Below are 26,969 nucleotides of genomic sequence, written 5' to 3'. Positions count from 1 at the left end.
AAGTATCTTTCCTTTTAGATTGATCCTGCTACGTGTAAACTGCTGCAAGTTGGACATCTTTTTTCCTCCTTTTTTCTGAAATGGTAAGGTATCTTTTCCTTACAAACATTCTTTTCTTTTAAGACTCACTTCACATATTTGCTGTTATTTTTTTGTGAGTGTCACTGCGAAAAAGTTAAGAACGGCGGTACATTGGCAAAATGGTGGGCGCCTTGAAGAGACTTCTGGGAGTTGTAGTCCGGGAGTTCCTAGAGTTTGCTGGTTTCTCACCACCCTCCTCTTTAAGAGGGCGGGGCAAGGGTCTTCCTCCTTTTTGGGATTCTGGGAAATGTATGCCAGAACTCTCTTTCCGGAAGCAATTGAGCCGGGGTGGGTGGGTGTGAGTGGGCGGGGCAAAGATGCTTGTTCCCCGCCGGTAGTCAGCGAAGTGTAGTTTAGGAGTTCTGTATTGTCACAAGCACTTCCGCTCGGAGAAAGCAAAGCTGCCACCATCTTTTCTGTCGGGGGTGAGTCAATCTCGCGCCCCGCGACTTCCCCAAGCCTTTTCAGCCTGAGCGTGGGCCTAGCCACGACGTGCGTTTTAGGAAGAAGAAGCCATCGGTACCTGTAGAAGTTGAGAGGCGGAGGGATCGCGGAAGTTTTGAAATCCACATCACTTCTCCACTTACCTGCCTGCTCTGCTATTTCTATCTATGTAATGTATAGCGAGTTATTATCTCAGCGCTCTAGTTTCATCACCTGTGAAGTGGAGATAAACGTGTTAACTACCAGATAGTGTTGTAATTAGAATTAACTGAGACACTGCGTGTAAAACTCTTAGAACAATGGTGGTCTGTTCTAAGGTGGTCCAGGGAATGCATTGGGTTTTGCTATTGATAGAATTATTCCTTCATAAATGAACCCCCTTTTGACTGAAGGCTCTTTTGAAGACAGAGATCAGGGCTCCAAGAGCAATGCCGTGGTCCTTCTGATTCCTCAAGAGAACGAGCTTTTCCTGAACTTTTGTTGATCTCTTCTTTTAAAGAAGTATTGAGTTACCTGAGCTGTACCTAGGGGTGTCCACTGCAGTTTATCCGGAGGAGAGACAATGCAGTTAACTCATCACTCACCGCCACCTTTTCTTCACTATCCCTGAATTCGGAAAGAGGAGAAAGGAGAGACTTACTGGTTTCCCACAGCACAGTGTCAGGTACATACACTACTGAATGTATTTGTGTGTGTGTGTGTGTGTGTGTGTGTGTGTGAGAGAGAGAGAGAGAAAGAGATTTCTGTTTTCAGTTAATGAAGTTTCCTTCACTCATTAGTACATTCTGCCAGGAAATGTTCAAATAGTTGTATAGTTCATGTGAGAATGTGTTAGAGGGATACTCCAAAAGCAGTAGTAGTAATTATTCCTATTTTAAAGATTAAGAAAATGAGGCAGAAAGCTCTTATGTTACTTTTCCAAAGTCATTCAAGTCTTAACATGTAGAGTTGGAATTGAACCCAAGCAGTGTCTTTTCAGAGCTTGTTTAGTAACACTTATGATATACTCTCTACTCAGTTCTATGAAATAGTAATCTATATGGCTAAAGGGGACTCATTTGAAATCAGCTCAAGGAAGATAGGTTGGGACTTTACTGTGGAAGATCTGGGAAACTACACTGAGTTCCTTAATGTAATTCCTTGAGCATCTCGTTTATTTAATTTGATTTCATTGCATATAAGATACATTATACATTATTCAGATTGTAGAAATAATGAACAGGAAGACTTGAAATGTGACTTGTTGAAATTGAGATGCATTATAAGTGTAAAATACATGCTGGATTTTAAAGACTTTACAAAAAAATATGTAAAATGTCTCATCGATATTTTTTGCATTGATTACATGTTGAAATGATAATTTGGATGAAGTGGGATAAAATAAAATATATTATGAAAATTAACTCCCCACTTTTTTTTTTTTACTTTTTTAAAAATTTAATGTTAAAAAACTTTAAATTACATATGTGGCTCTCAGTATATTTCTATTGAATAATGCTGTTGCAGATAATTCAGAAATTATAAAAATGTATAAAGAAAAATTACTTTTAAAACTGCTAAAATTTATCTTTAGTATTTACTCTGTATATGGATGTTTCTTAAAATTGGCTTGGTACTCTACTGTTTTTTTTCCTTAACATATTATGGAAATTTCCAAGCATCTACAAATGAAATAGAGTGGTATAGTTAATCCCCTTGTAACCAGCACTTAGTTTGAATATTTGCTGCAAATGATCTCCTCCCTGTTTTTTATGGCTAGAATTTTATAGCATAACCCAAACATTGAATCAATTTTCTTAAATTCTCCCAGGACCTCCAAAACTGCAGTTGGCTATTTGACATTTGCTTGGTGTTTTTCCCATCCCTTTTCTTTTGGACTTTTTTTTTTTAATCATTATATTTTAGTAGTAGCTCTTATAATTAGAAAATAGGTTTTTTTTTTAATGCAGTCTGGAATGTTTAATCTTCTTGCTAAATATGCATGTATTTTTACCATAGAATTTTATTTAACAGTAGGCATTTATTGGCTCCCAGTTTCAGAAGCTAGAAGGCTTGCTTCCTCCAGGAATCCATAGCGTTCTGGCTGTCCATCAATCCTTGTGCTCCTTGGCTCACCTGTTACATGGCAGTGTTCTCTCCTTTCTCCTTTAGGTTCCATTGACTTCCACCTTCTTCTTTTCCCTGTGACTGTCATGCTTTAAGTCCTCCAGTAATAAGAATAAGACCCAGTATGATTCATTTGACCACATCTTAACATGGGCCTATTTACAATGTGTTTACACACACATGAGTGGGGTGAAGATTAAGAACATGTTTTTTTTTTCTGGGGTATGGAACTCAGTCTACCATATTTACCATGCTTTGCATTCTTTCTTTTTGTCCTTTTTTCTTGCCTGCAGTGCAGTTTATTTCATTTTATTTGCCCTTAACTGGTTTGGAAATTATATAGTTTTGTGTTATTCTTTTAAATTTTTAAAAATGATTATTTGTCTCATTAATATTAATCCTAATCAGCATGTATTTTCATTCTGAAATATAGAGAGGCAAAAAAAAATACTTAAAAATGTAAAGATATCCCTCCCTGTTTTGTTTTGTTTCTAAAATTGTAGGCTAGGTTATAGGTCTATTTCTTATTATACTCACCTTCCAAATTTGGCATTTGTATTTTTAAGACTGTTATATTACTGACTAATGTACTGTTTCTTCAGTCTTCCAAAGCTTCTGTGATAGAATAAAATGTGGGGGTGGGGGGTGGAGAATGGGTGTGAAGATTCAGAACTTGACCCCTCTACTCTTCCCAAAAAAAACAAGAGTTATTAACTGGGCATGAGAAATTAAAAAAAAAAAACCTTGATATTCTGCCCTTTGATTTACTGCGAGCAGGACAATTGGGAGAGAGGAACAGTGGGAATAGGATAAAGAACTAGGAGAGTTTTGACAGTTGGCGGTCTAGTCCTGTACTGGAAGGGCTCGTTGCTATTCTCTTTGTCACTGCAAGGAGTCACAAATGGCAGGGCGCAGCAGTCTTCAAGGTAACCCTTCTTCTTCTGGCTAACAGTCAGGGAATGTGGATGCTGGTGCCACGGTTGGCCATGCCAGCAGAGAAATCTTTGATGTTGGAGGTTTCATGGAATCCAGTTAGGTTCCAGGCAAAGTCTAGGATTCTAGGTAGGCTCTGGTACTGGTGCCAGTTGGTTGGTTTCTCAGTGGATTCCTCCATGTACTTCAAACCATTCTCTTCTTGTGTAACCTTGGTGCTAAGATGCTATGGTAGGGCAGGCCATGGTGGCTCAGCAGGTAAGAATGCTTGCCTGCCATGCCCAAGGACCCAGGTTCGTTTCCCGGTGCCTGTCCATGTAAAAAAAAAAAAACAAATTGAAAAAAAAGATGCTATGGTAACCTGCATCATTCCAGTCCCAGTTCCCAGGAATAGGTTTAGGATCAAAGGTCGCTATCACATCAAAGTCTTTACCTACAGAATGCAAGATGAAACCAGTCACCCAGAGAAGATCTCCATGTCAGTTCCTGCAGAGGGTTTTATTTGGAATTCCCACTGGACAGGCAGCACCTCAACATTCATTCCTGCAATCTTGATACCAGCATATAAGCAGGCCCAGTAGTGGGCCTCCACAGTGTCTCTATCATGAGCTTTGTCTGTTCTTGTACCATAGTAATGTGGGCTTTGGGGTTCAGGGAAGCTAATGGAGGGCCAGCCAAATGGAGTATCTGTAAGTCCCCATCAAGGTATATCCCTGTATGGTAGTTAGATTCAGTTGTCAACTTGGCCAGGTGACATTACCTAGTTCTGTTGCTTTGGCCATGAGCCAATGGTACATGAACCTCATCTGCTGCTCATTACATTTGCAGTTAGCTAAGAGGTGTGCCAGCTGTAATGAATGAGGTTTGATTTAAATGGCTGGTTCTTAAATGAGAGAGTTCAATGTAGCACAGCCCAAGCAGCTCAGCATACCTAATCTCAGCGCAAGCAGCTCAGCCCAGGCCTTTGGAAATGCAGAAAAAAATCACTCTGGGGAAAATTATTGGAACCCAGAGGCCTGGAGAGAAAGCCAGCAGAGATCACCCTGAGCCTTCCCAGGTAAGAAAGAACCTCAGATGAATGTTAGCTGCCTTTCCTCTGAAGAACTAATGAAATAAATCCATTTTTCTTAAAAGCCAATCCATCTCTGGTGTGTTGCATTCTGGCAGCCAACAAACTAGAACACCCTGCTCCATTCCAAACCAGGGATGTGGTTGCCCACCATGTCCATTATCCATTTATAGGTATGCCTTAATTCAGTCTCTGCAGACTTTCAGTTGTACTTGAAGACTTCAGAGAATACTAGCTTATTGGGGTCCTTGTGGAAATGGTCCCAGAACATGCAAAAGGGTTAAGATACATGTCACTGTTGGAGCCTTCAGACTGAAAAATACTAGAGCCATCAAAATTCCACTCAGGCATCTCTCCCACACACTTTGGGGTTCATTGTCCAGGGTTTGGGTCTTGCAGGGCAGTCCTCCAGTGCCATCAATCCAGATATAAGTGACGTGGACTTCCTCACCCTGAAGCAGAGTCACGTATACCTGCTTGATGCTTTTTTCAAGTGGGAACTAGCAGTGGTAGAGATGGTGGATGGTGTTCTGGGCAGCAAAGAGAAAAAAGGGAGGGCAGGCCATGAGAGCAAAGTGAGAGAAGGCTCGAGTGCAGGTCAGATACTCAATGCTTCTCTCATTCTTGGTTCTCTCCTGTTGGTGTTTTAATAAATGGAACCATCTTGCCTTTAAAAAAATATTAATTGGCCACATTTGTATGGATTTATTTCTGGGCTCTATATTGTGTTTCATTGATGAAAGTGCCACACTGTCTTGAGTGCTGTTACTTTATATGTCTTAAGAATCAGCTTGTCTATATCTACAAAATAATTGTCTGGGATTTTGATTGAAATTGTTAAAAACCTGTATATCATTGGGGAAAAATGATTTCTTATCCATATTGAATCTTCTAATCCTTGGGCGTGGCAAGTCTCTCCATTTATTTAGGGCACCTTTGATTATTTTCATCAAGGTTTTATACTTTTCAGCATGTTGCTTACATGTGTTTTGTTAGATTTATACCTAAGTATTTTGTTGTTTTTCTTTTTGGAACTATTGTAAATCGTGGTTTAAAAAGAGATTCCATTTTCAAATTATTGATAGAAATGCAGTTGATCTTTTGAGGGGGAGTGTATGAACTTTTTATCCTGAGACCGTGCTAAATTCATTTATTACATTTATTTAAAGCAGTTTTAGTGAGATAAATTCACACACCATACACTCCATCTAAAGTAGATAATCAGTGTCTTCTAGTAAATAACAGAGTTGTGCATTCATCAGCACCATCAATTCTAGAACATTTTCACCCTCAAGAAGGTTCACTAGTTATACAGTCCCATGTCTCGTCTTCTGGCTTTCCTTCTAGTGACATACATGTCCCTAAACTTTTCAACCAAAATCACACACATATATATTGTCACTGTTAATTACACTTACTATAATGTGCTACCATCACATCTATCCATTCCAAACATTTACAATCAACCTTAGTACATATTTTACACAAATTAAGCATGTGCTCCCCCATTCTCTGTCCTCATTCTGTCTTCTGGTGACAGAATACATTCTAGGTAATGACACCATGTATTTGCTTGTTATGTTTCACACACAGTGAAGTCATACAGTATTTGTCTTTTCATGTCTGACTGATTTCACTCAACATACTGTCCTCAGGGTTCATCCATGTTGTTATATGCTTTATAATTTTAACATTTGTTCCCCCATTTGTTTATTTCTTATGCACATTTTTTACTCATCGATCCAGTCCATAGATAAAAGGAGCATCAGACACAAGGTATTCACAATCACAGTCACATTGCAAAAGCTATATCATTATATGATCCTCTTCAAAAAACATGGCTAGTGGAACACAGCTCTACAGTTTCAGGTATTTACCTCTAGCCACTCTAATACACCTTAAACTGAAAAGGGGATATCTGTATAATGAGTAAGAATAACCTCCAGGATAACCTCTCAACTCTACTTGAAACTCTCTGCCACTGACACTTTATTTTGTCTCATTTCTGTCTTCCCCCTTTTAGTTGAGAAGATTTTCTCAATCCCTTGATGCTGAGTCCCAGCTCATTCTGGGATTTCCATCCCATATTGCCAGGGAGGTTTACACCCCTGGGAGTCATGTCCCATATAGAGTGGTGAGGGCAGTGAGTTCTCTTGCCTTGTTGGCTGAGAGGGAGAGGCCACATCTGAGCAATGAAAAAGGTTCTCTGGGGGACTCTTAGGCCTAATTTAAAGTAGACTTAGCCTGTCCTTTGCAGAAATAAGTTTCATAGGGTTTTGTCCATTTTTTTAAATTCAGTTGTTTGTATTTTTGTTGTTGAGTTGTGGAATCTCTTCATATATTCTAGATAATAAACCCTTATCTGATAATAAAACCCTTATCAAGTATTGTCTCCCATTGTGTAGGCTGCCTTTTTACTTTTCTGATGAAGATCCTTGATGTGCAAGGTGTTTAATTTTGAGGAGATCCCATTTATCTGTTTTTTTTTTCTTGCTCATGCTTTGGGTTTAAGGTCTAAGGAACCACACTTTATCACAAGATTTATAAGATATTTCCCTACATTTTCTTCTAAAAGTTTTATTGTCTTCACTCTAATGTTTAGGTTTTTTATTCATTTTGAGTTGATTTTTGTGTAGGGTGGGAGATATGGGTCACCTTTCATTCTTTCTCGTATGAATATCCAGTTCTCCAAATTCCATTTATTGAAGAGGCTGCTTTGTTGCAGTTGAGTTGGCTTGACCTCCTTATCAAAGCTCAATGTCCATAGATGAGAGGCTCTGTTTGTGAACACTAAATTCAATTCCATTGGCCAGTATATGTGTCTTTATGCCGGTACCATGCTGTTTTGACCACTGTAGCTTTGTAATATCCTTTAAAATCAGGTAGTGTGAGACCTCCCACTTCATTTTTCTTTCTCAAGATGTTTTTAGCTATTTAGGGCACCCTGCTGTTCCAAATAAATTTGATTATTGGTTTTTCTGTTTCTGAAAAGTAAGTTTTGGGGATTTTAATTGATACTGCATTGAATTTATAAATGAATTTGGGTAGAATTGACACCTTAACTATCTTTAGAGCCACCAGAACCAACAGGGCCAACAGAACAGACAAAGCCCTGGGGAAGCCATTGATGACTCTTAGAGAGAAAGGTAGCAGATGTTGCCATGTGCTTCTCCAGCTGAGAGAGAAACCTCAAACATCATCAGCCTCCTTGAACCAAGGAAGAAAGGTACAATGAGGTATGATCGGCTATTGCACCTACACAAGCTACAAGAAACTACACTGATGTGAACATAATGTAAGAAATGCAGTAGTGAAAGCCCTTTAGGCCTTGTTCAGCCTCTAAACAAGTGCAACTTCTAGAGTCTTTCCAAGGATGACAAGCAGGGCATGGAGAAGCCAGGCTGATTGCTTTTTGAAAACTGAGATGGTCAAGATATCTCAGAACCAGAGAGAACCAGAATTGATCAACTCATTGGAAACCAGCATGAGTCTGACTCAGGCTCACTTCTCTGATTTCTCCATGGGAAGACCAAGGACAGAAGCCCCTACACAGACAGGCAGCTCAAGAGAGACCCTTCCAGGGTATGTCAGCTAAAACTGCTCAATTGAACCCTGGACTGTCCACAGCTCAGACATTGGACTCATGCCATCTACCTCAAGTTTCATGGTTGAGGACAGAAGAAATCCTAGTACTGGAAAGATCTGCTGAATTGAATGTGATCTGAAGTGACCACAGTCAGAGTTTTATGTCCTGGAATTAGACTTTATCTGGAAAACCTTTGAGTTCAGTGCATTAATCTACTTTAATGAAAGTTGCATTCACTGATACTGAAGGCAACAAAGAACAATGGTCTAAGAACGCTTATTTGCTCTTGCTTATGTATTCAAAGATAATCAGTTTGACTTCTGATTTTCTGTTAATGAGAATCCTAATAAAGGATTCCAGGAATCAGAGACAGTAACACTCAAAAGAGAAAGGAAGGCTTATGCATTCATTCCTAACTACCTGGTCACTGTTCTACAAGTGTTCTCTGCAGGGACTACAAGTTGGTGGATGCCATGTGAAGTCATGCAGATACAGAGGGGTATGGGCACAGACCTCACCCTAAAGTAGCTCACAGGGTGTTACATAAAAGGTACTATCAAGGACAGTGTAATCCTGGCCTAGGCCTTGGGAAGGAATATTGGGAAACCTGAGTCTTGAGGGAAATTCAGGAAGAGTTTCCTTCAGGCATTGACCAGTGGTTCTGAATTGCCTGATTTCCCCCTGAGAAAATGAATCATGAAATGTGATATAAGTAAGTGAAATTATCTCTGAAGTCACAATGCAGTGAATTATCGTGAAGCCAAGATAGAGCAGGAGAAGGGAACCAAGCAATAAGGTCAGCCTACCATTTGGGGTAATTTTCCCTAGGTTCACTGATGAATTCCAGAAAAGACTGCTGAGAGACAAGCAGGTTGAGTAGAGTTTCCACATGTGCATGTGCTTAGGGGGTGATACCTAGTGAAACCTCAGTTTTTTGTGGACTTGAAAAGCTGAAAACTAGGAATCATGGTGACCAGGAAATATATTGGCTGTTACAGGGATTGAGCCTTTGTGAATAATCTCTAATATTGACTCAGTTAAGAGTCTCCAGGAATGCTAACATCCCTAATCACCTATCAGAAATAAAGACCAGGAAAAAAATATATAGAGACTGGTCTTTTTTCCAGCAAGATAATGTAATCTCAGGTTCAACTTTGATTTTTTTTTTACCCAAATACTGAGTAAAAAATAATCATGCAAAGGACAGGGCAGGACATTTTGATGTAATAGGGAGAAAGGACAATACAAACAGAGGTATCCAGATAAAGAAATCATCACAGAAAGTTTAACTGTGCCTCTGTGTTCTAGAAATTAGAAGTCAAGATAATGAAATTCATCAAACTAGTAGCTATGAAACTGAAAAATGAAGTAAAAGGCTTTAAGAACTGAATCAAGACTTTACGAGCAGAATTGACCACACTGAAGACAGATTTAGAATACTGGGAGATTGCTGTAGTGTTTGGGGACCCATTTGGAACATATATATTCAGCGGTTACTTTAGATATCATACAATACACCCTCAGTATCTGTCTGCCTATTTGTGCATCATCCTTCACCAGAAAGGACTTGAGAGCATCAATACATTAGCGGGCAGGAAGTTGCTGTGTGTAAGAATATAAATGGACTTTTTTTGCTGAGGAGAAAACAGCAGACCCAAAGGCTAAAAAAGGTTTCTGGTGGCCCCACAGACTCTGAAGGTTGGTTGCAGCTCATTTGCTCCTAGAAGGGAGCTACATCAGAAGCATAGGGGTATACCTCAGCCCAATTGAGTGGTTGTACCCCATGCAGCATGTGGAGCATTCTGTATAGGCTATAACTTGGAATGATACCATTAGGTGTGTAGTCTAGAAAGTTCACTCTAGCAGCGGTGGATGGATGGACCGAGGTTTTGAAGAGGCAAGAAGGATAAGAAATTAGGGACAGAGAAAGTCCTTAGGAGACAAGATGATTGGCTCTGAGTTAAGGAACTGGCTTTGGGAAGGAGAATAGGGCAGGCACCACCCAGCAGACTGAATGGATGTTGGATTACTGAATCCACGCCATTAAGGGAAAAAATAATCCTTTAGGTAACTGGGTGACTATTGGTGCAGAGACTGGTTCCTAAAAACAAGTACTGCAAAGAGGCATGTGTCTATCAAGGCCACCCATTAAGTGTGAACCTCAAAAACTTTGTAAAAAGAATAAACTGGTTGCTTGGTGATGAGAGAGAGGGACAAAGTGGATAGTCCAGCTTTGGTGTTTAATAGCATCAGGTTGTAGCAGTCTGTCCTGGTTTGAAATGATGTATGTACCCTAGAAAAGCCATGTTTTAATCCTAATACCATTTTGTGAAGGCAGCCATTTCCTGTAATCCCTATTCAGCATTTCAGGCTTAAAACTGTAATTAGATAATCTCTCTGGAGATGTGATTTAATCAAGAGTGGTTATTAAGCTGGATTAGGTGGAGGCATGTCTCCGCCCATATGGGTGGATCTTGATTAGTTTACTGGAATCCTATAAAAGAGGAAACATTTTGGAGAATGAGAGAGCAGAGAATGATGTAGCCACGATAAGCAGAGAGTCTACCAGCCAGCAACCTTTGGAGATAAAGAAGGAAAATGCTTCCTGGGGAGCTTCATGGAACAGAAAGCCAGGAGAGAAGCTAGCAGATGACCCTTGTTCACCATGTGTTTTTCCAGATGAGAGAGAAACCCTAACTGTGTTCACCATGTGCCTTCTCATTTGAGAGAGAAACCCTGAACTTTATTGGCCTTCTTGAACTGAGGTATCTTTCCCTAGATGCCTTAGATTGGACATTTCTATAGATTTGCTTTAATTGGGACATTTTCTCAGCTTTAGAACTGTAAACTAGCAACTTATTAAATTCCCCTCTTTAAAAGCCATTCCATCATCTCTGGTATGTTGCATTCTGGCAGCTAGCAAACTAGAACACAGCCTGAGCCCAGAGAAAATACTAAACTGTGTTTAGTGATAGTCATATACACAGAAGATATAAAAAACAGGAATAAACATGAACAGCAATGGAGAAAGAAATGCCAATGTCAAAGAAGTCAGTTATTTTATATAGTGAGAACACAAAATGCACTATAAAGTTGTATATATTTTAAAGTTACCTAGGGCAGGGTGATGGTGGCTCAATGGCAGAATTCTGACCTGCTATGCCAGAGACCCGGGTTTAATTCCAGGTGCCTGCCAATGCAAAAATAAATAAATAAATAATATATAAAGTTACCTAATTCCAAAAATGTGATGTATACTTCCTTATCCTAATGAATACCCAAGTATACTCTGCAAAGATGTCTATGTTTGTAACTCCCAACCCCTTACCTCTGTGATATTATGTAATATTTCTGAGTGCTTTCCATTTATTAAGTCTGAAATATGTTGCACCATTGATGGCTAAAATTTCTTTACAGTGTTTTTAAGTTCATTATACTATAACCACTGCACCAATCACTCAAGATTGTTAAGGCCCAGTACAGTAAATGGGTAACTTGGTCAGAGAATGCAAAGGTGAAGCAGTTGGTGGAGGAGAGAAAGTATGGGCCATCAAAATGACAGGAACAGCTGAGCGGCACCAACTGAGGGTACCTAACCCTTTTTGCCAAAAATAAATTACAAGCAAGAATCTCTGACACCATTAGCAAGCAAGAAAGAAAAACTTTTATGTTGATTAAATATGGCAAATATATGGCATTCACTTTTCTCAAAAATGATAAAGTTATCTACATTGGTCCACATATTCATTCACACAACACTATTTGAGGCTAAGAACACAAGAACATCTTAACTTTTGCATGTACTTCTTTATCTCATCATATGTTTCCCGGGGCTTTTCTATGTTCATTGTAAGCATTTTGCTTTCTTCTTCTAATGCATTGTTCTCAGACTGCAATGCATCACCAGTGATCCTGCAGAGTTTTTTTTATATATTCTGTAAAGTATAGAAGATTTAGTTTTGCATTGTTTGCACATAGACCAGAAAACGTGGTTGGGAGGCTGAAGAAAGGGGCCTGAATCTAGAAATCAGGAGGCCGTTCTTGACCTTTCAGTGCCAAAGCATTTCCATCAAGAGACAATTTCTTCTCAATAAGCAGCCTACCTTACAAGATATAATTGTTAGACGCCAAGCCTCACAGGCCATATTGTGATTTTGATACTGCAGGATTTATCTAAAAACTCCAAAAGAGAGAAATTGAGAAATTTTACATCTAAGTTGCAAACAAAAGTCGAAAGTCAATGTGTGGTAACATTTAGCAACAACACTTTTACCAAGTCTTGTCCTTAATATTCTGACCTCCCTCTAATTCTAATGGAATTCACATCCTTTGAATCATATCATCTGTGATTTTGTGATTCCATTCAGTGTATTGTTGTTATCCTACACAAAGCATATTGAGGTTAGTAATGCTTACTCATTACTTGTACTTCTATTTTTAAGGTGTAGTCCAGGATAAAGAAAGCATGTTTACCTTAAATGTATTCAGTTCATTCGAGAGATTGATTTTTAGTTTGTTAAGTTCATCAATATAATCCTTTAGTTTGTTGAGCTATAAAAATGCAATAAAGAACTCGGAATTCAAAATATAAATTACAGTGGGATTGAAACCACACTGCAACTAGGTGAGCCCTGACAAAACGAATGAACATGATTCTATACATTTATGATGCTGGCTTCAGATTAAGACTGTTAGTAGAGAACCAACCATGATAGAAGCCATTTCACTGTAATGAAATAAATTATACAATAAGAATGAAATCACAAGGCACATGGAAAGAATTCAAGAAGAAACCTGGAAAAATTTAAATGTATACCTTCAAAAAAAAAAACTCTATGAAGTAGCAAACAGAGCCCTCTTTAGGGTTATTGTAGAGATTAAAGAAGTTAATTGTAAAGCAAGTACAGCACTGTCAAGAGGAGACATAAAGCAATAGCAAATTGGAAGAGCTGGTATTTGAATGCAGACTTCTGGCTCTAGAGACCACAACTTAACCATAATATCTCTTCAGGTCCATTCCAGCAAAGTCCTCTTTCCTGCTCCATTTCTGTCCTCTATTCTTCAACTCTCCTTTCTCTGATTCCATCAGGATTCCTCACCCATCAGATTGTCTTTGCCGTTACAATCAGTAAAGTGATAGTATTAAGAACTCTGGAATCAGAACTAGATTTGAGTCCAGCCCCTGACACTTGCCATTTGTGTGATCTGTGTAACTTAACTTTACTAAACTTCAGCATCCTCATCTATTAAATGGCAATTTTATCATCATTACCATCATCATCATTTATTGATAATTTCTTTAATGTGCCAGGCACTGTGCCATGGCTTTATGTAGATTTGCACATTTAATACCCCATCAATCCTCCTTGTGTGTGTGTATGTAGAGGGGTAGGGCTGTTATTTCTTCTATTTTATCATGAGTTAAAATATAATTTAAATGAGGAGACTTTCACTTGGTTTAAAGAGAGAGAGAGAGGTCTAGTGGAATATGTCCCATTAGGTATTCTTTATCTCCATACATTTAGGGTAAAATAAAATGGATTTACCATCAAAGGTTTTATTTTTGCTTCATGCAGTAAATTGACCTCCCCAAAATAGTAATCTTTACTGGTGCCAATAAAATATTATTAGCTGGACAACAAATTGTTAAGTAAGAAGAAATTTTAAGTTACAGTTAGACTTTTCAGAGATTAAAAATGAGCTTAATAGGAGAGAGCAATAATATTGATGTCCAGGTAATTTTCAAGTGTTTTTTGTTTGTTTTGTCATCAGTAAAGACACTTACAAGTATAGTTTATGATGGAAAATATCATCTGCTTTTTTGTAGCTGTGAAAAAACAGGACTCATGGTTCTAAAAAGGTTCCAGCTATTCATTTAATCTTTGGAGCAACCCTATGAGGTAGGTAAAATTCTTTTTATCATGCAGAGAACATAATTTAGGCACAGATATTTTTAATTTCCCTAATGTTACAAATGCCAAGTATCATTTCTAGGTGTTAAACTCAGGTAGTTGACTCTGGAGACCCACTTTTTTAAAACCCATGTGTTATTACACAGCTGCTAATTTTCCACCATCCCCAGGATCAGAAATACTTATAGTAGGGATACTGCATTTAAACTTTTATTTTATTTTTATTTTTACATGGGCAGGCACCAGGAATCGAACCCAGGTCCTCTGGCATTGCAGGCAAGCATTCCTGCCTGCTGAGCCACCGTGGCCCGCCCAGGGATACTGCATTTAGTTGTTCAGGTTATTTGCTGTCTAACAGCTCTTGGCAGAAAGAACTAGTAGAAGCTGTAATCTAATCCAAACTCTCTTTACCAATCTATATGTGACTGCATCTACCTGGAAAGAGAAGCACTCTTTTATAATTTCAACCATAATCCATATGGGCTTATGGCAGCCCTAGTGTGTTTCTCATGGGTTTTTTATCCTTCTCCAGTTATGCTTTCTCAGGACTTTCATCTCCAGAAGGAGCAGAAGAAAATGACCCAGTTCCAGGTAAGTAAGGCCTTCTCTTCTGTCACTTAAACTATGATTTTATTTCGCAAAGATTCAGCACTGTTTTCTTCTCATCTTCGGAGAGTTTAATGGAACTCAGCAGATCTTGAGTGCATGTTGTGTGCCAGATATATGTGTGTTTTGTTGGTTTTTCCTTTTTTTTTCCTTTTGGGTGCATGGTCTGGGAATCAAACCTGGTCTCTTGCATGGAAGGCGAGCATTCTACCACTGAACTACCTATGCACCCTTATTGTTGTTTTACTTTATCATTGTCATTATTTCACAAAACAATCTTTGAAAATAGAAATTTAAAAAGACAAATTTAATCCACATTATTATTCTGCTTACAGGCTGTTTTCATTTTAATATACTCTTTTTCATATGTATTCACAACTATACGTTTGCAATAGTAGAATAGATAAAAATTTTAATTGTGCTTTTTTCATTTAATTATGTCACATTTTAAATGATATGACTACATCATATTCCAATGAATTGTGATAACATTTAAAAAAATTATTCCCTCCCCAACAAAATACTAGCAAATTGATTCCAACAGCATACTAAAAGGATTTTATACTATGGCCAAGGAATTCAAGGGTGGTTCAATATAAAGTCAATCAGTGTAGTCTACCACATTAATAGAATGAAAAAAAAAAACCCACATTGATGCAGAAAAGGCCTTTGATAAATTTAAACACCCTTTAACAATAAAAAACACTTAGAAAACTAGAAATAGAAGTGAACTTCCTCGGCCTGATAAAGGCCCTTTATGAAAAATCCACAGATAGCATCATCCTCAATGATGAAGACTTTCTTTCTAATATGAGGAGCAAGACAGGGGTGTCTGATTTCACCAGTTATAGTAAACTGAGTTATAGCCAGAGCAATTAGGCAAGAAAAAGAAATAAAAGACTTTTAGATTAGAGAGGAAAAGGTAAAAATTATCCCTATTCATAAATGACATGATCCTATATAGAAAGTCCCAAAGAAACCACAAGAAAGCTACTGGAGCTAATAAACAAATTCAGCAACGTGGCAGAGTACAAGATCCATACACAAAAACAGTTATGGTTTTAAACACTAGCAGTGAACAAGCTAAAAAGGAAATTAAGAAAACAATTTCATTTACAATTACCTCTAAAAGAATAAAATACTTAGGAATAGATTTAACCAGGGAATTGAAAGACGTTGTGTGGTTTGAAGCTGTTATCTACCCCAGAAAAGCCATGTCCTTTTTCCTGATCCAGTCTTGTGGGGCCAGCCATGTTTCTTTTAATCCTGATTCAATATAGTGGGGTGGAAACTTTGACTGAATTGTTTCCATGGAGATGTGTCACACCCAGTTGTGAGTGTGACCTTTTGATTGGATTGTTTCGATGGAGTTGTGACACACCAAATTGTGATTGTGACTTTTTGATTAGATGGAGATGTGATTCAGCCCATTCAGGGTGGGCCTTAATAAGCTTACTGGGGTCCTTTAAAGGAGGAAACATTTTGGAGAGAGTCCCAGAGCTGACAGAGATGTTTGGAGATGCAGAAAGAAAATGCCCCCCAGGGAAGCTGTTTGAAACCAGAAGGTAAAGGACCGACAGATACCAGCCACATGCCTTTCTTGAATCAAGGTATCTTTCTCTGGATGCCTTAGTTGGACTTTTTTATGGCCGTAGAATTTAACTTAATAAATTCCTTTTTTAAAACCTGTTCCATTTCTGATATATTGCATTTCAGCAGCTTTATCTAACCAAAACAGATTTCTGCACTGTAGACTATAAAACATTGTCAAAAGAAATTAAAGAAGACATTTAAAAAAAGAAGACCTAAATAAATGAAATGATACCTCATGTTCATGAATGGAAGACTTCATACTGTTAAGATGGCAATTCTACCCAAACTGATACACAGATTTAACACAATCTCTATTAAAATTCCAGGCCTTGCTGGGAAGATGGCCAAATAGAGTAGATCAAGTTCAGCCCTGCTCCAAGGAAAAGTTAGAGAAGGGACGGGATGGCAACTAAGATGGCGATTCAAAAGTGCCACTGACCTGGGAGTCCTCTGCACCACATAGGGCAGCCCTGGGTGCAGGAGCTGGGGAACTGAGAGGCAGAAAGCTGGATCCTGGTGTAGAGGTCTGGGAGTGCATGGATGGGGAGATGGAGACTAGGAAGTAAGCCAAGCCATGTTCCTTGAATACACTACCCTTGCCAGTGCAGCCCTGTGGCCTGTGACTCACCCCACACCCCATACACCTAAACTCCATCATCCAGCCCCACTCCCTGCAACTCCAAGTGCCCCTGCCCCACAATCCCACCCCAGGTGCAGCCCAATGCACTGTTCCTGAACCCTCCCTGAGCACTACCTTTCCCTCTCTCCTCCCTGCAGGCTGTCACCAGTGCATAAAGGCTGTGGGTGCTTACCTCCACACCCAAGCTGCACCCACACCTATCCATAGTGTTGCACAGCCTCACCCCACCCTTCTCTGAGCTCTGCACATCAGTCTGTGGCACTCCTAGAGACCCATGCATGCGCTCGGCCCCAAGTCATGCCCCTCATCTCTAGGGACATCAGTCTATGACACTTACACCTACACATGTGCACGGCCCCCAATCACATCCTTCAGCTCTGGGAACATCAGTTTACAACACTCTTAGGACTGCACATATGTACAGTCCCAAGTCATGTCCTTCAGCTCTGGAACATCAGCTTATGGCAATCCTGCACCCACCATGCACATGAACCTCAGTCATGCTTCTCAGTTCTAAGAAAGTGCTGACCTGCGCAGCTGGGTGACAAGCACCCCCAGCCCATGAAGACGTAATGCTGACCCCCTGTCATAGCTCTGCGCATGCGTACAAAGCGCCCCACACCTTAGACTAGTGCACATCATATTATATCCCCCAGACCTGTGCACATGCACAGCTACATGCTCCCTGGCCGCTGGAAGCCCACATTGACATCACCAGCATAACATCCCCAACCTGTGCTTATATCTGCACTACAGTGTGTCATTGCACTGTTGGGCCCTGCCCTGTACCCTGCATCCTGCTACACATCCACTCTGCAAACAGAAGGCTTTAAGCTACTGAAGAAAATCAACTCCCAAAGTAAATAAATCAAGATATTTACATGTGGCAAAAGCAACAGAGGTCACTAAGCATATCACAATGAAGGCAGATATAGCCCAGCCTAATGACCAGATTAAAAGACCAGAGGAGACAAAGATGTTCATATAACAATACTTAATAAAATCAGTGGGATGGCTAATGACATAAAGGAGCCCAAGAAGACAGGAGAAGAGCGTAAATAGGAATTTGAAAGAATAAGTAGAAAACCAGCAGATATCACAGAGATTAAAGACTGTTGATCAAATAAAAAACATACCAGAGGCACCCAGCAGCAGATTTGAAGAGACAGAAGAAAGAATAAATGATATAGAGGACAAGATAACTGATTTTGAACACTCAAAATAGCAAATGGCAAAAAAGATGGAAAATTTGAATTGGATCTCAGGGAAATGATAGACAAAAGAGAGTGCACAAATATAAGAATAATTGTTGCCCCATAAGAAAAAGAGAGGAGGAAAGGGCTAGGAAGAGTAATTGAGGATATAATGGGGGAAAAACTTCCCAATCCATATAAAGGACATAAATATGCAAGTCAAAGAAGCCCAATGAACTCCAAACAGAATAAATCCAAATAGGCCTTCCCCAAGGCACATACTAATTAATCTGTCAAAGGTTGAAGAGAAGCAGAAAATTCTGAAAGTGACAAGAGAAAAACAATCTACTACATAAAAGGGAAACCACATAAGGCTGAGTTCAGACTACTAAGCTGGCACCATGAAGGTGAGAAGGCAGTGGTAAGATATATTTAAAATCCTAAAAGCCAAAGACTTCAGCCAAGAATTTAATACCCAAGCGAGATCTAAGATGGCGGCTTAGAGTGGTGTGTGATTTAGCTTGTCCTCCAGAACAGCTACTAAATAACCAGGATCAGTACAGAACAGCTCCTGCGGCCACATCAATGACTGGACACACAGCATACCCCAGTCTGGACCAGCTGGACCAGATGCGACCCCCCCACCCGAACTGTGAGTCCTCCAAGCAGCAGTGGCTGGTGCCCCTCCCCCACAGGCTGCTTTCCAAAGGGGAAAGGAAAGGGACTTTACCAGCAGCAGGGGCTGAGCGCAACCAAACACCAATTGTGGAATTAATTAACAAATTCTAACAACTGAAAATAGGTTTCAGGTGAACCTGGTCAAAGCAGCGGTCGCTCACTTTTGCCTTGGTGCCAAGGGGGCAGGCCTGACGGAAAAAGATAAAAAAAAGAAACAGGTTTTTGTGGCTATGTTTCTACAAAGGTTTGACTGCCTTTGGATACAGTGGTAGTGCTTCTCAGGCTGCAGGTGCCCCAGGCATAGGCAGAAACAAGTTTGTTTGAGGGCTTGTCTGGAGCCTGTGCCTTCCCTAGAGGAGGGGTGAAGCCCAACTCAGGTGGAATCCCTCCCTTAAGGAATTCAGACACCAGGGCTTGGTAATTTGAAGCCATTAAAACCAGCCCACAATCTCTCCTCTGTCTCCACCACACCCCCAGCAGGGAGAGTCTGCCAAAGTTAAAGGTACCACATCATCTAAACCTGGTGGGACCTGCAGGTAGACAAGCACCACATACTGGGCAGGATAAGAAAAACAGAGTTCAGAGACTTCACAGGAAAGCCTTTCAACCTACTTGGTCTCACCCTCACGGAAAACTGATGGAGGTGACTCTTTCCTCTTGACAGGAGGCCAGTTTGGTCTAGGAAAATCCGGCGGAGTCTATAATACCTAAGTAGACTCATCTAAGGGTGGGAGGAAAAGGCAGCATACAGGCAGGGCAAGAAACAAGAAAACAAGACCTGAAAGATTCTCCTCTGTTTAACAAAACCTAAGCTAGAGGTCCAGAAAAAGCTGAACTGAATGTCAAAGAACAGACAGACAACAAATTCATCCAGCAAGAAAACCCTAGGAAAAAGAGTGAAAACAATCTCCAGAATAAACTAATTAAGGTAATTAAATGCCTAGATACCAGCAAAAAATAGCAAATACCACTAGGAAAATTGAATATATGGCCCAGTCAAAGGAACAAACCAACAATTCAAATGAGATTCAGGATTTGAAACAATTAATTCACAATATATGAACAGACATGGAAAACCTCATCAAAAGCCAAATCAATGAATTGAGGGAGGATGTAAAGAAGGCAAGGAATGAAAAAAAAGAAGAAATCAAAAATCTGAAAAAACAAATCACAGACCTTATAGGAAGGAAAGGCACAGTAGAAGAGATGAAAAAACTATGGAAACCTACAATGTTAGATTTCAAGTGGCAGAAGATAGGATTAGTGTACTGGAGGATAGAACATATGAAATCTGACAACCAAAAGAAAACATAGAGGAAAAATGGAAAAATATGAGCAGGGACTGAGGGAAATGAATGACAATATGAAGTGCATGAATACACGAGTTATGGGTGTCCCAGAAGGAAAAGAAGGAGAAAAACGAATGCAGGAAATTATCACTGAAAATTTCCCAACTCTTATGAAAGACTTAAAATTAGAGATCCATGAAGTGCAGTGTACTCAGAAGAGAATAGATCAAAAAGATGTACTCCAAGAGTGTCAGAGGTCAAAGAGAAAGAGAGAATCTTGAAAGCAGCAAGAGAAAAGCAATCCATCACATACAAGGGAATCCCAATAAGACTGTACATAGATTTCTCAGCAGAAACCATGAATGCAAAAAGACAGTGGGATGATATATTTAAATTACTAAAAGAGAAAAACTGTCAACAAAGAATTCTATATCCAGCAAAATTGCCCTTCAAAAATGAGGGAGAAATTAAAACACTTCCAGGCAAAAAATCACTGACCAAGAAACTAGCTCTGCAAGAAATACTAAAGGGAGCACTAGAGATGATATGAAAAGACAGAAGAGAGAGGTGTGGAGAAGAGTGTAGAAATGAAGACTATGAGTAAAGTTAAAAAGAAGAAAAATTAGATGCAACATATAAAATCCAAAAGGCAAAATGGTAGCAGAAAGTACTACCTGTACAGTACTAACTCTAATTGTTAATGGATTAAACTCCCCAATCAAAAGATATAGACTAGCAGAATGGATTAAAAAACAGGACCCATTTGTATGTTGTCTAGAGGAAACACATCTTAGACCCAAGGATAAACATAGGTTGAAAGTGAAAGGTTGGGAAAAGATATTTCATGCAAATTATGATCAGAAAAGAGCAAGAGTAGCTATACTAATATCCAACAAATTAGACTTCAAATGTAAAACAGTTAAAAGAGACAAAGAAGGACACTATGTATTAATAAAAGAAACAATTCAGCAAGAAGACATAACAATCATAAATATTTATGCATCGAGCCAGAATGCTCCAAAATACATGTGGCAAACACTGAAAAGAGAAATAGACACATCTATCATAATATTGGAGACTTCAATTCCCCACTCTCATCAATGGAAAGAACATCTAGACAGAGGATCAATAAAGAAACAGAGAGCATGGGCCACGGTGGCTCAGCAGGCAGAATTCTCGCCTACTATGCTGGAGACCTGGGTTCGATTCCCATTGCCTGCCCATGTAAAAATAAATAAATAAGTAAAATAAAGACAATCTTCTTAAAAAAAAAAAAAGAAACAATTTGAATAATACAATAAATGAGCTAGACTTGACAGACATTTATAGAACATTATACCCCATAACAGCACAATACACCTTTTTCTCAAATGCTCATGGATCATTCTCAAGGATAGACCATATGTGGGGTCACAAAGCAAGTCTCAATAAATTTAAAAAGATTGAAATTGTACAAAACACTTTCTCAGATCATAAAGGAATGCAGTTGGAAATCTATAACAGGCGGAGTGCCAGAAAATTCACAAATATGTGGAGGCTCAACAACACACTCTTAAACAACCAGTGGGTCAAGGAAGAAATTACAAGAGAAATCAGTAAATATCTTGAGGCAAATGAAAATGAAAACAGAACATATCAAAACTTATGGGACACAGCAAAGGCAGTGTTAAGAGGGAAATTTATTGCCCTAAATGCCTATATCAAAAAAGAAGAAAGGGCAAAAATTCGGTTCTTCCAACTGTTCAGTTGGAAGAACTAGAGAAAGAACAGCAAACTAACCCCAAAGCAAGCAAAAGGAAAGAAATAATAAAGATTACAACAGAAATAAATGAAATTAAGAACATGAAGACAATTGAGAAAATCAGTAAGATTGATGGACCCTTAGCAAGATTGACAAAAAGAAAAAAGAGAGGATGCAAATAAATAAGATCAGAAATGGAAAAGGAGACATAACCAGTGACCCCACAGAAATAAAGGAAGTAATGACAGGATGCTATGAACAACTTTATGCTAATAAATACAACAATGTAGATGAAATGGACAGCTTTCCGGAAAGGCATGAACAGCCAACTTTGACTCTAGAAGAAAGAGACGACCTCAACAAACCAATCACAAGTTAAGAAATTGAATCACAAAGCCAACATCACCCTCATATCAAAGCGAGACAAAGATATTACAAAAAAATAAAACAATGGACCAATCTCTCTAATGAATATAGATGCAAAAATTCTCAACAAAATTCTAGCAAATCGAATCCAGCAGCACATTAAAAGAATTCTACCTCAGGACCAAATAGGATTCATCCCAGTTATGCAAGGATGGTTCAACATAAGAAAATCATTTCATGTAATACACCATATCAACAAATCAAAGCAGAAAAATCACATGATCATCTCGATTGGTGCAGAGAAGGCATTTGACAAGATTCAACATCCTTTCCTGTTGAAAACACTTCAAATGATAGGAATACAAGGGAACTTCCTCAAAATGATAAAGGGAATATATGAAAAACCCACAGCTAACATCATCCTCAATTGGGAAAAATTGAAAATTTTCCTGCTAAGATCAGGAACAAGACAAGGATGTCCACTGTCACCACCTTTATTCAACATTGTGGTGGTAGTTCTAGGCAGAGCAATTAGACAAGGAAAAGAAATACAAGGCATCAAAATTGGAAAGGAAGAAGTAAAACTCTTACACTGTTTGCAGATGATATGATACTATATGTCAAAAACCACGAAAAATCCACAGCAAAACTACTGGAGCTGATAAATGAGTACAGCAAAGTGGTAGTTTACAAGATCAACACTCAAAACTCTGTAGTGTTTCTATACACTAGTACTGAACAATCTGAGGAGGAAATCTAGAAGAGAATTCCATTTACAATTGCAACCAAAAGAATAAAATATTTAGGAATAAATTTAACTAAAGAGACAAAAGACCTTTATAAAGAAAACTACAAGAAATTGTTAAAGGAAATCACAGAAGACCTAAGTAGGTGGAAGCGCGTACCATATTCATGGATTGGAAGACTAAATATAGTTAAGATGTCAGTTCTACCTAAATTGATTTACAGATTCAGTGCAACACCAATTAAAATCACAACAACTTACTTTTCAGGAATAGAAAAACCAATAACCAAATTTATCTGGAAGGACAGGGTGCCCCAAATAGCTAAAAGTATCCTGAGGGAAAAAAATGAAGTTGGAGATCTCACACTACCTGACTTTTAAGGCATATTATGAAGCTACAGCATGCTACTGGCATAAAGGTAGATATACTGACTAATGGAATCGAATAGTGTACCGATATAGACCCTCTCATCTATGGACAATTGAACTCTGATAAGGCAGTCAAGCCAACTCACCTGGGACAGAACAGTCTCTTCAATAAATGGTGCCTAGAGAACTGGATATCCATATGCAAAAGAATGAAAGAGGACCCATATCTCACACCCTATACAAAAGCTAACTCAAAATGGATCAAAGACCTAAACATTAGATCTAAGACCATAAAACTGTTAGAAGAAAATCTAGGGAAATATCTTATAAATCTTATACTTGGAGGCCATTTTCTAGACCTTACACCCAAAGCAACAGCATTGAAGAAAGTAAAATAAATGGGAACTCCTCAAAATTAAACACTTTTGTGCATCAAAGAACTTCATCAAGAAAGTAAAAAGAGAGCCTACACAATGGGAGACAATATTTGGAAACAACCTATCAAATAAAGGTCTAGTATTCCGAATTTATAAAGAGGTTGTTCAACTCAACAACAAAAAGACAGCCATACCAATTACAAAATGGGAAAAAGACTTGAACAGACACTTCTTTGAGAAGAGAAAATACAAATGACCGAAAGGCACATGAAGAGATGCTCAAGTTCCCTGGCTATTAGAGAAATGCAAATCAAAACCACAGTGAGATATCATCGCACACCCACCAGACTAGCCATTATGAATAAAACAGAAAATGACAAGTGCTGGAGAGGATGTGGAGAAAGAGCCACACTTATCCACTGTTGGTGGGAATGTCAAATGGTACAATTGCTGTGAAAGGCATTTAGGTGGTTCCTCAAAAAGTTAAATATAGAATTGGGATATTACCCGGCAATACCGTTGCTAGGTATCTACTCAGAGGACATGAGGGCAAGGACACAAACGGACATTTGCACACCAATGTTTATAGCAGCATTATTTACAATTGCCAAGAGATGGAAACAGCCAAAATGTCCATCAACAGATGAGTGGCTAAACAAACGTTGACATATAAGTATGATGGAATATTATGCAGCTGTAAGATAGAATAAAGTTATGAAGTATGTAACAACATGGATGAACCTTAAGGATATTATGCTGAGTGAGATTATCCAGAAACAAAAGGACAAATACTGTATGGTCTCACTGATATGAACTGACATTAGTGAATATACTTGGAATATTTCATTGGTAACAGAGACCATCAGGAGATAGAAATAGGGTAAGATATTGGGTAATTGTAGTCGAAGGGATACAGATTGTGCAACAGGACTGAATGTAAAAACTCAGAAATGGACAGCACAATACTATCTAACTGTAATATAATTATGTTGAAACAATGAAGCTGCATGTGAGAATGATAGAGGGAGGAGGGCTGGGGACATAAATGAAATCAGAAAGAAAGATAGATGTTAAAGATTGAGATGGTATAATCTAGGAATGCCTAGAGTGTATAATAATAGTGAAATGTACAACGTACAATTTTAAAAATGTTTTTGCATGAGGAAGAACAAAGGAATGTCATTATTGCAGGGTACTGAAAATAGATGGTAATTAATATTTTAAAATGTCACCTTCTGTGTGAGACTAAAGCAAAAAATGTTTATTTGTTACAAAATTTATATTTTGACTAGTGCATTTCCTAATATAACTTATGTAGATAGTTTGATTGAATGCCATAAGTACTTGGAATCTCAGGTAGGACATGAGATTTTGCTAGTTTGTCCAGAGTGATGCCCCGATGAATCCCTGAGTGATTCGATCAGTGAGTGGAAAAGTATCTGCAAAATCCCCTTCAGGGAGTGGTGAGAATGGGGAGAAATTCAACTTCCCCAAGTTGAATTCTCCATATTCTTACAAGCAGTGTGGACAACCAAAGCTATAGGCTGAGCCCCCAGTGTTGGGGGTTGTTCATATGAAATTTAACCCCACAAAGGATAGGTCAAGTCTCCTTAAAGTTTAGGCCTAAGAGTCACCCCCAAGAGAGCCTGTTTTGTTGCTCAGATGTGGCCTCTCTCTCCAGCCAACACAACGAGCAGTCTCACCACCCTACCTCTCTCTATGTGGGACATGACCCCCAGGGGTGTGGACCTTCCTGGCAACGTGGGACAGAGATCTTGGAATGAATGGAGACTCAGCATCAAGGGATTGAGAAAAACTAGAATGAGCTGAGACCCAGCATCAAGGGATTGAGAAAACCTTCTCGACCAAAAGGGGGAAGAGGGAAATGAGACAAAGTGTCAATGGCTGAGAGATTCCAAACAGAGCCGAGTGGTTATCCTGGAGGTTATTCTTGATATCAAGTAGATATCATCTTGTTATTCAAGATGTAATGGAGAGAGCGGGCGGGCCATGGTGGCTCAGCAGGTAATAGTGCTTGCTTGTCATGCCCCAGGACCCGGGTTCAATTCCCGGTGCCTGCCCATGTAAAAAAAAAAAAGATGTAATGGAGAGGCTGAAGGGAACTGCCTGAAAACGTAGAGCTGTGTTCCAGTAGCCATGTTTCTTGTGGATGATTGAATAATGATACAGCTGTCACAGTGTGACTGTGTGATTGTGAAAACCTTGTGTCTGATGCTCCGTTTATCTACCTTGTCAACAAAGGAGTAGAACATATGGAATAAAAATAAATAATAGGGGGAACAATTGCTAAAATAAGTTTAGTTTGAAATGCTAGTGATCAATGAAAGCAAGGGGTAAGGGGAGTGGAACGTATAATCTTTCTTTTTTTTTTCTTTCCTGTGTTCATTTTATTTCTTTTTCTATTGTCTTTTTATTTCTTTTTCTGAATTAATGCAAATGTTCTAAGAAATGATGAATATGCAACTAAGTAATGATATTGTGAATTACTGATTATGTATGTAGTTTTATTTTGTTTATTTTTTTAATTAATAAATAATTTTTAAAAAATAATGAAGCTGAATGTGAGAATGATAGAGGGAGGAGAGCTAGGGGCATGAATGACATCAGAAAGATAGATAGACAATAAAGATTGAGATAGTATAATCTAGGAATGCCTAGAGTGTATAATGATAGTGACTAAATGTACAAATTTTAAAAATGTTTTTTATGAGGTAGAACAAAGGAATGTCATTACTGCAGGATGCTGAAAATAGATGGTAATTAATATTTTAAAATTTCAACTTATGTCTGAGGCTAAAGGAAAAAATCTGTATTTGGTACAAAATTTATATTTTGACTAGTGCATTTCCTAATACAACTTATGTAAACAGCTTAATTGAGCATCCTAAATATGGGAACCTTGAGTAGGCGATGAGATTTTGTTGGTTTGTCCAGAGTGATGCCCTGATAAATCCCAGAGTGATTTGAACAGTGAATAAAAAAGTACTTGCAAAGTCCCCTTCGGGGAATGGTGAGAACAGGGAAAAAATTCAGCTTCCCCAAGTGGAGAATTTTTGGTATTCTCACAAGCAGTGGGGACAACCAAAGCTATAGGCTGAGCCCCCAATTTTGGGGTTTGTTCATATGAAAGTTAACCCCACAAGTGATAGGTCTAGCCTACTTAGAATTAGGCCTATGATTCACCCCCAAGAGAACTTCTTTTATTGCTCAGATATGGCCT

The 26,969-nt window shown here is 38.8% G+C and overlaps 1 protein-coding gene across 9 annotated transcripts in view; it reads left to right on the top strand.

Moving 5' to 3' along the window:
• Window positions 1–26,969, top strand: part of ZNF227 (zinc finger protein 227) — a 62,771-nt gene that overhangs the window by 8,818 nt on the left and 26,984 nt on the right. For 2 of the 9 annotated variants that reach the window (XR_013163409.1, XR_013163411.1), the window contains exons 1-3: window positions 418–1,189; window positions 14,047–14,119; window positions 14,664–14,722. Coding sequence is in view for 3 of the 9 variants with exons in the window: in XM_077131549.1 (XP_076987664.1) it covers window positions 14,666–14,722 (57 nt within the window). In the remaining 6 variants the exon portion in view is untranslated. Of the gene's footprint in view, window positions 1–18; window positions 84–417; window positions 1,190–14,046; window positions 14,120–14,663; window positions 14,723–16,208; window positions 16,652–25,409; window positions 26,943–26,969 lie in introns of those variants that run through there. The other 7 variants (XM_077131549.1, XR_013163410.1, XR_013163412.1 and 4 more) reach the window with 7 other exon arrangements.

This window comes from Tamandua tetradactyla, chromosome 16 (genome assembly GCF_023851605.1).
Source record: "Tamandua tetradactyla isolate mTamTet1 chromosome 16, mTamTet1.pri, whole genome shotgun sequence".
In the NCBI taxonomy this organism is placed as follows: Eukaryota; Metazoa; Chordata; class Mammalia; order Pilosa; family Myrmecophagidae; genus Tamandua; species Tamandua tetradactyla.
This window is presented reverse-complemented; position numbering and strand designations above follow the sequence as displayed.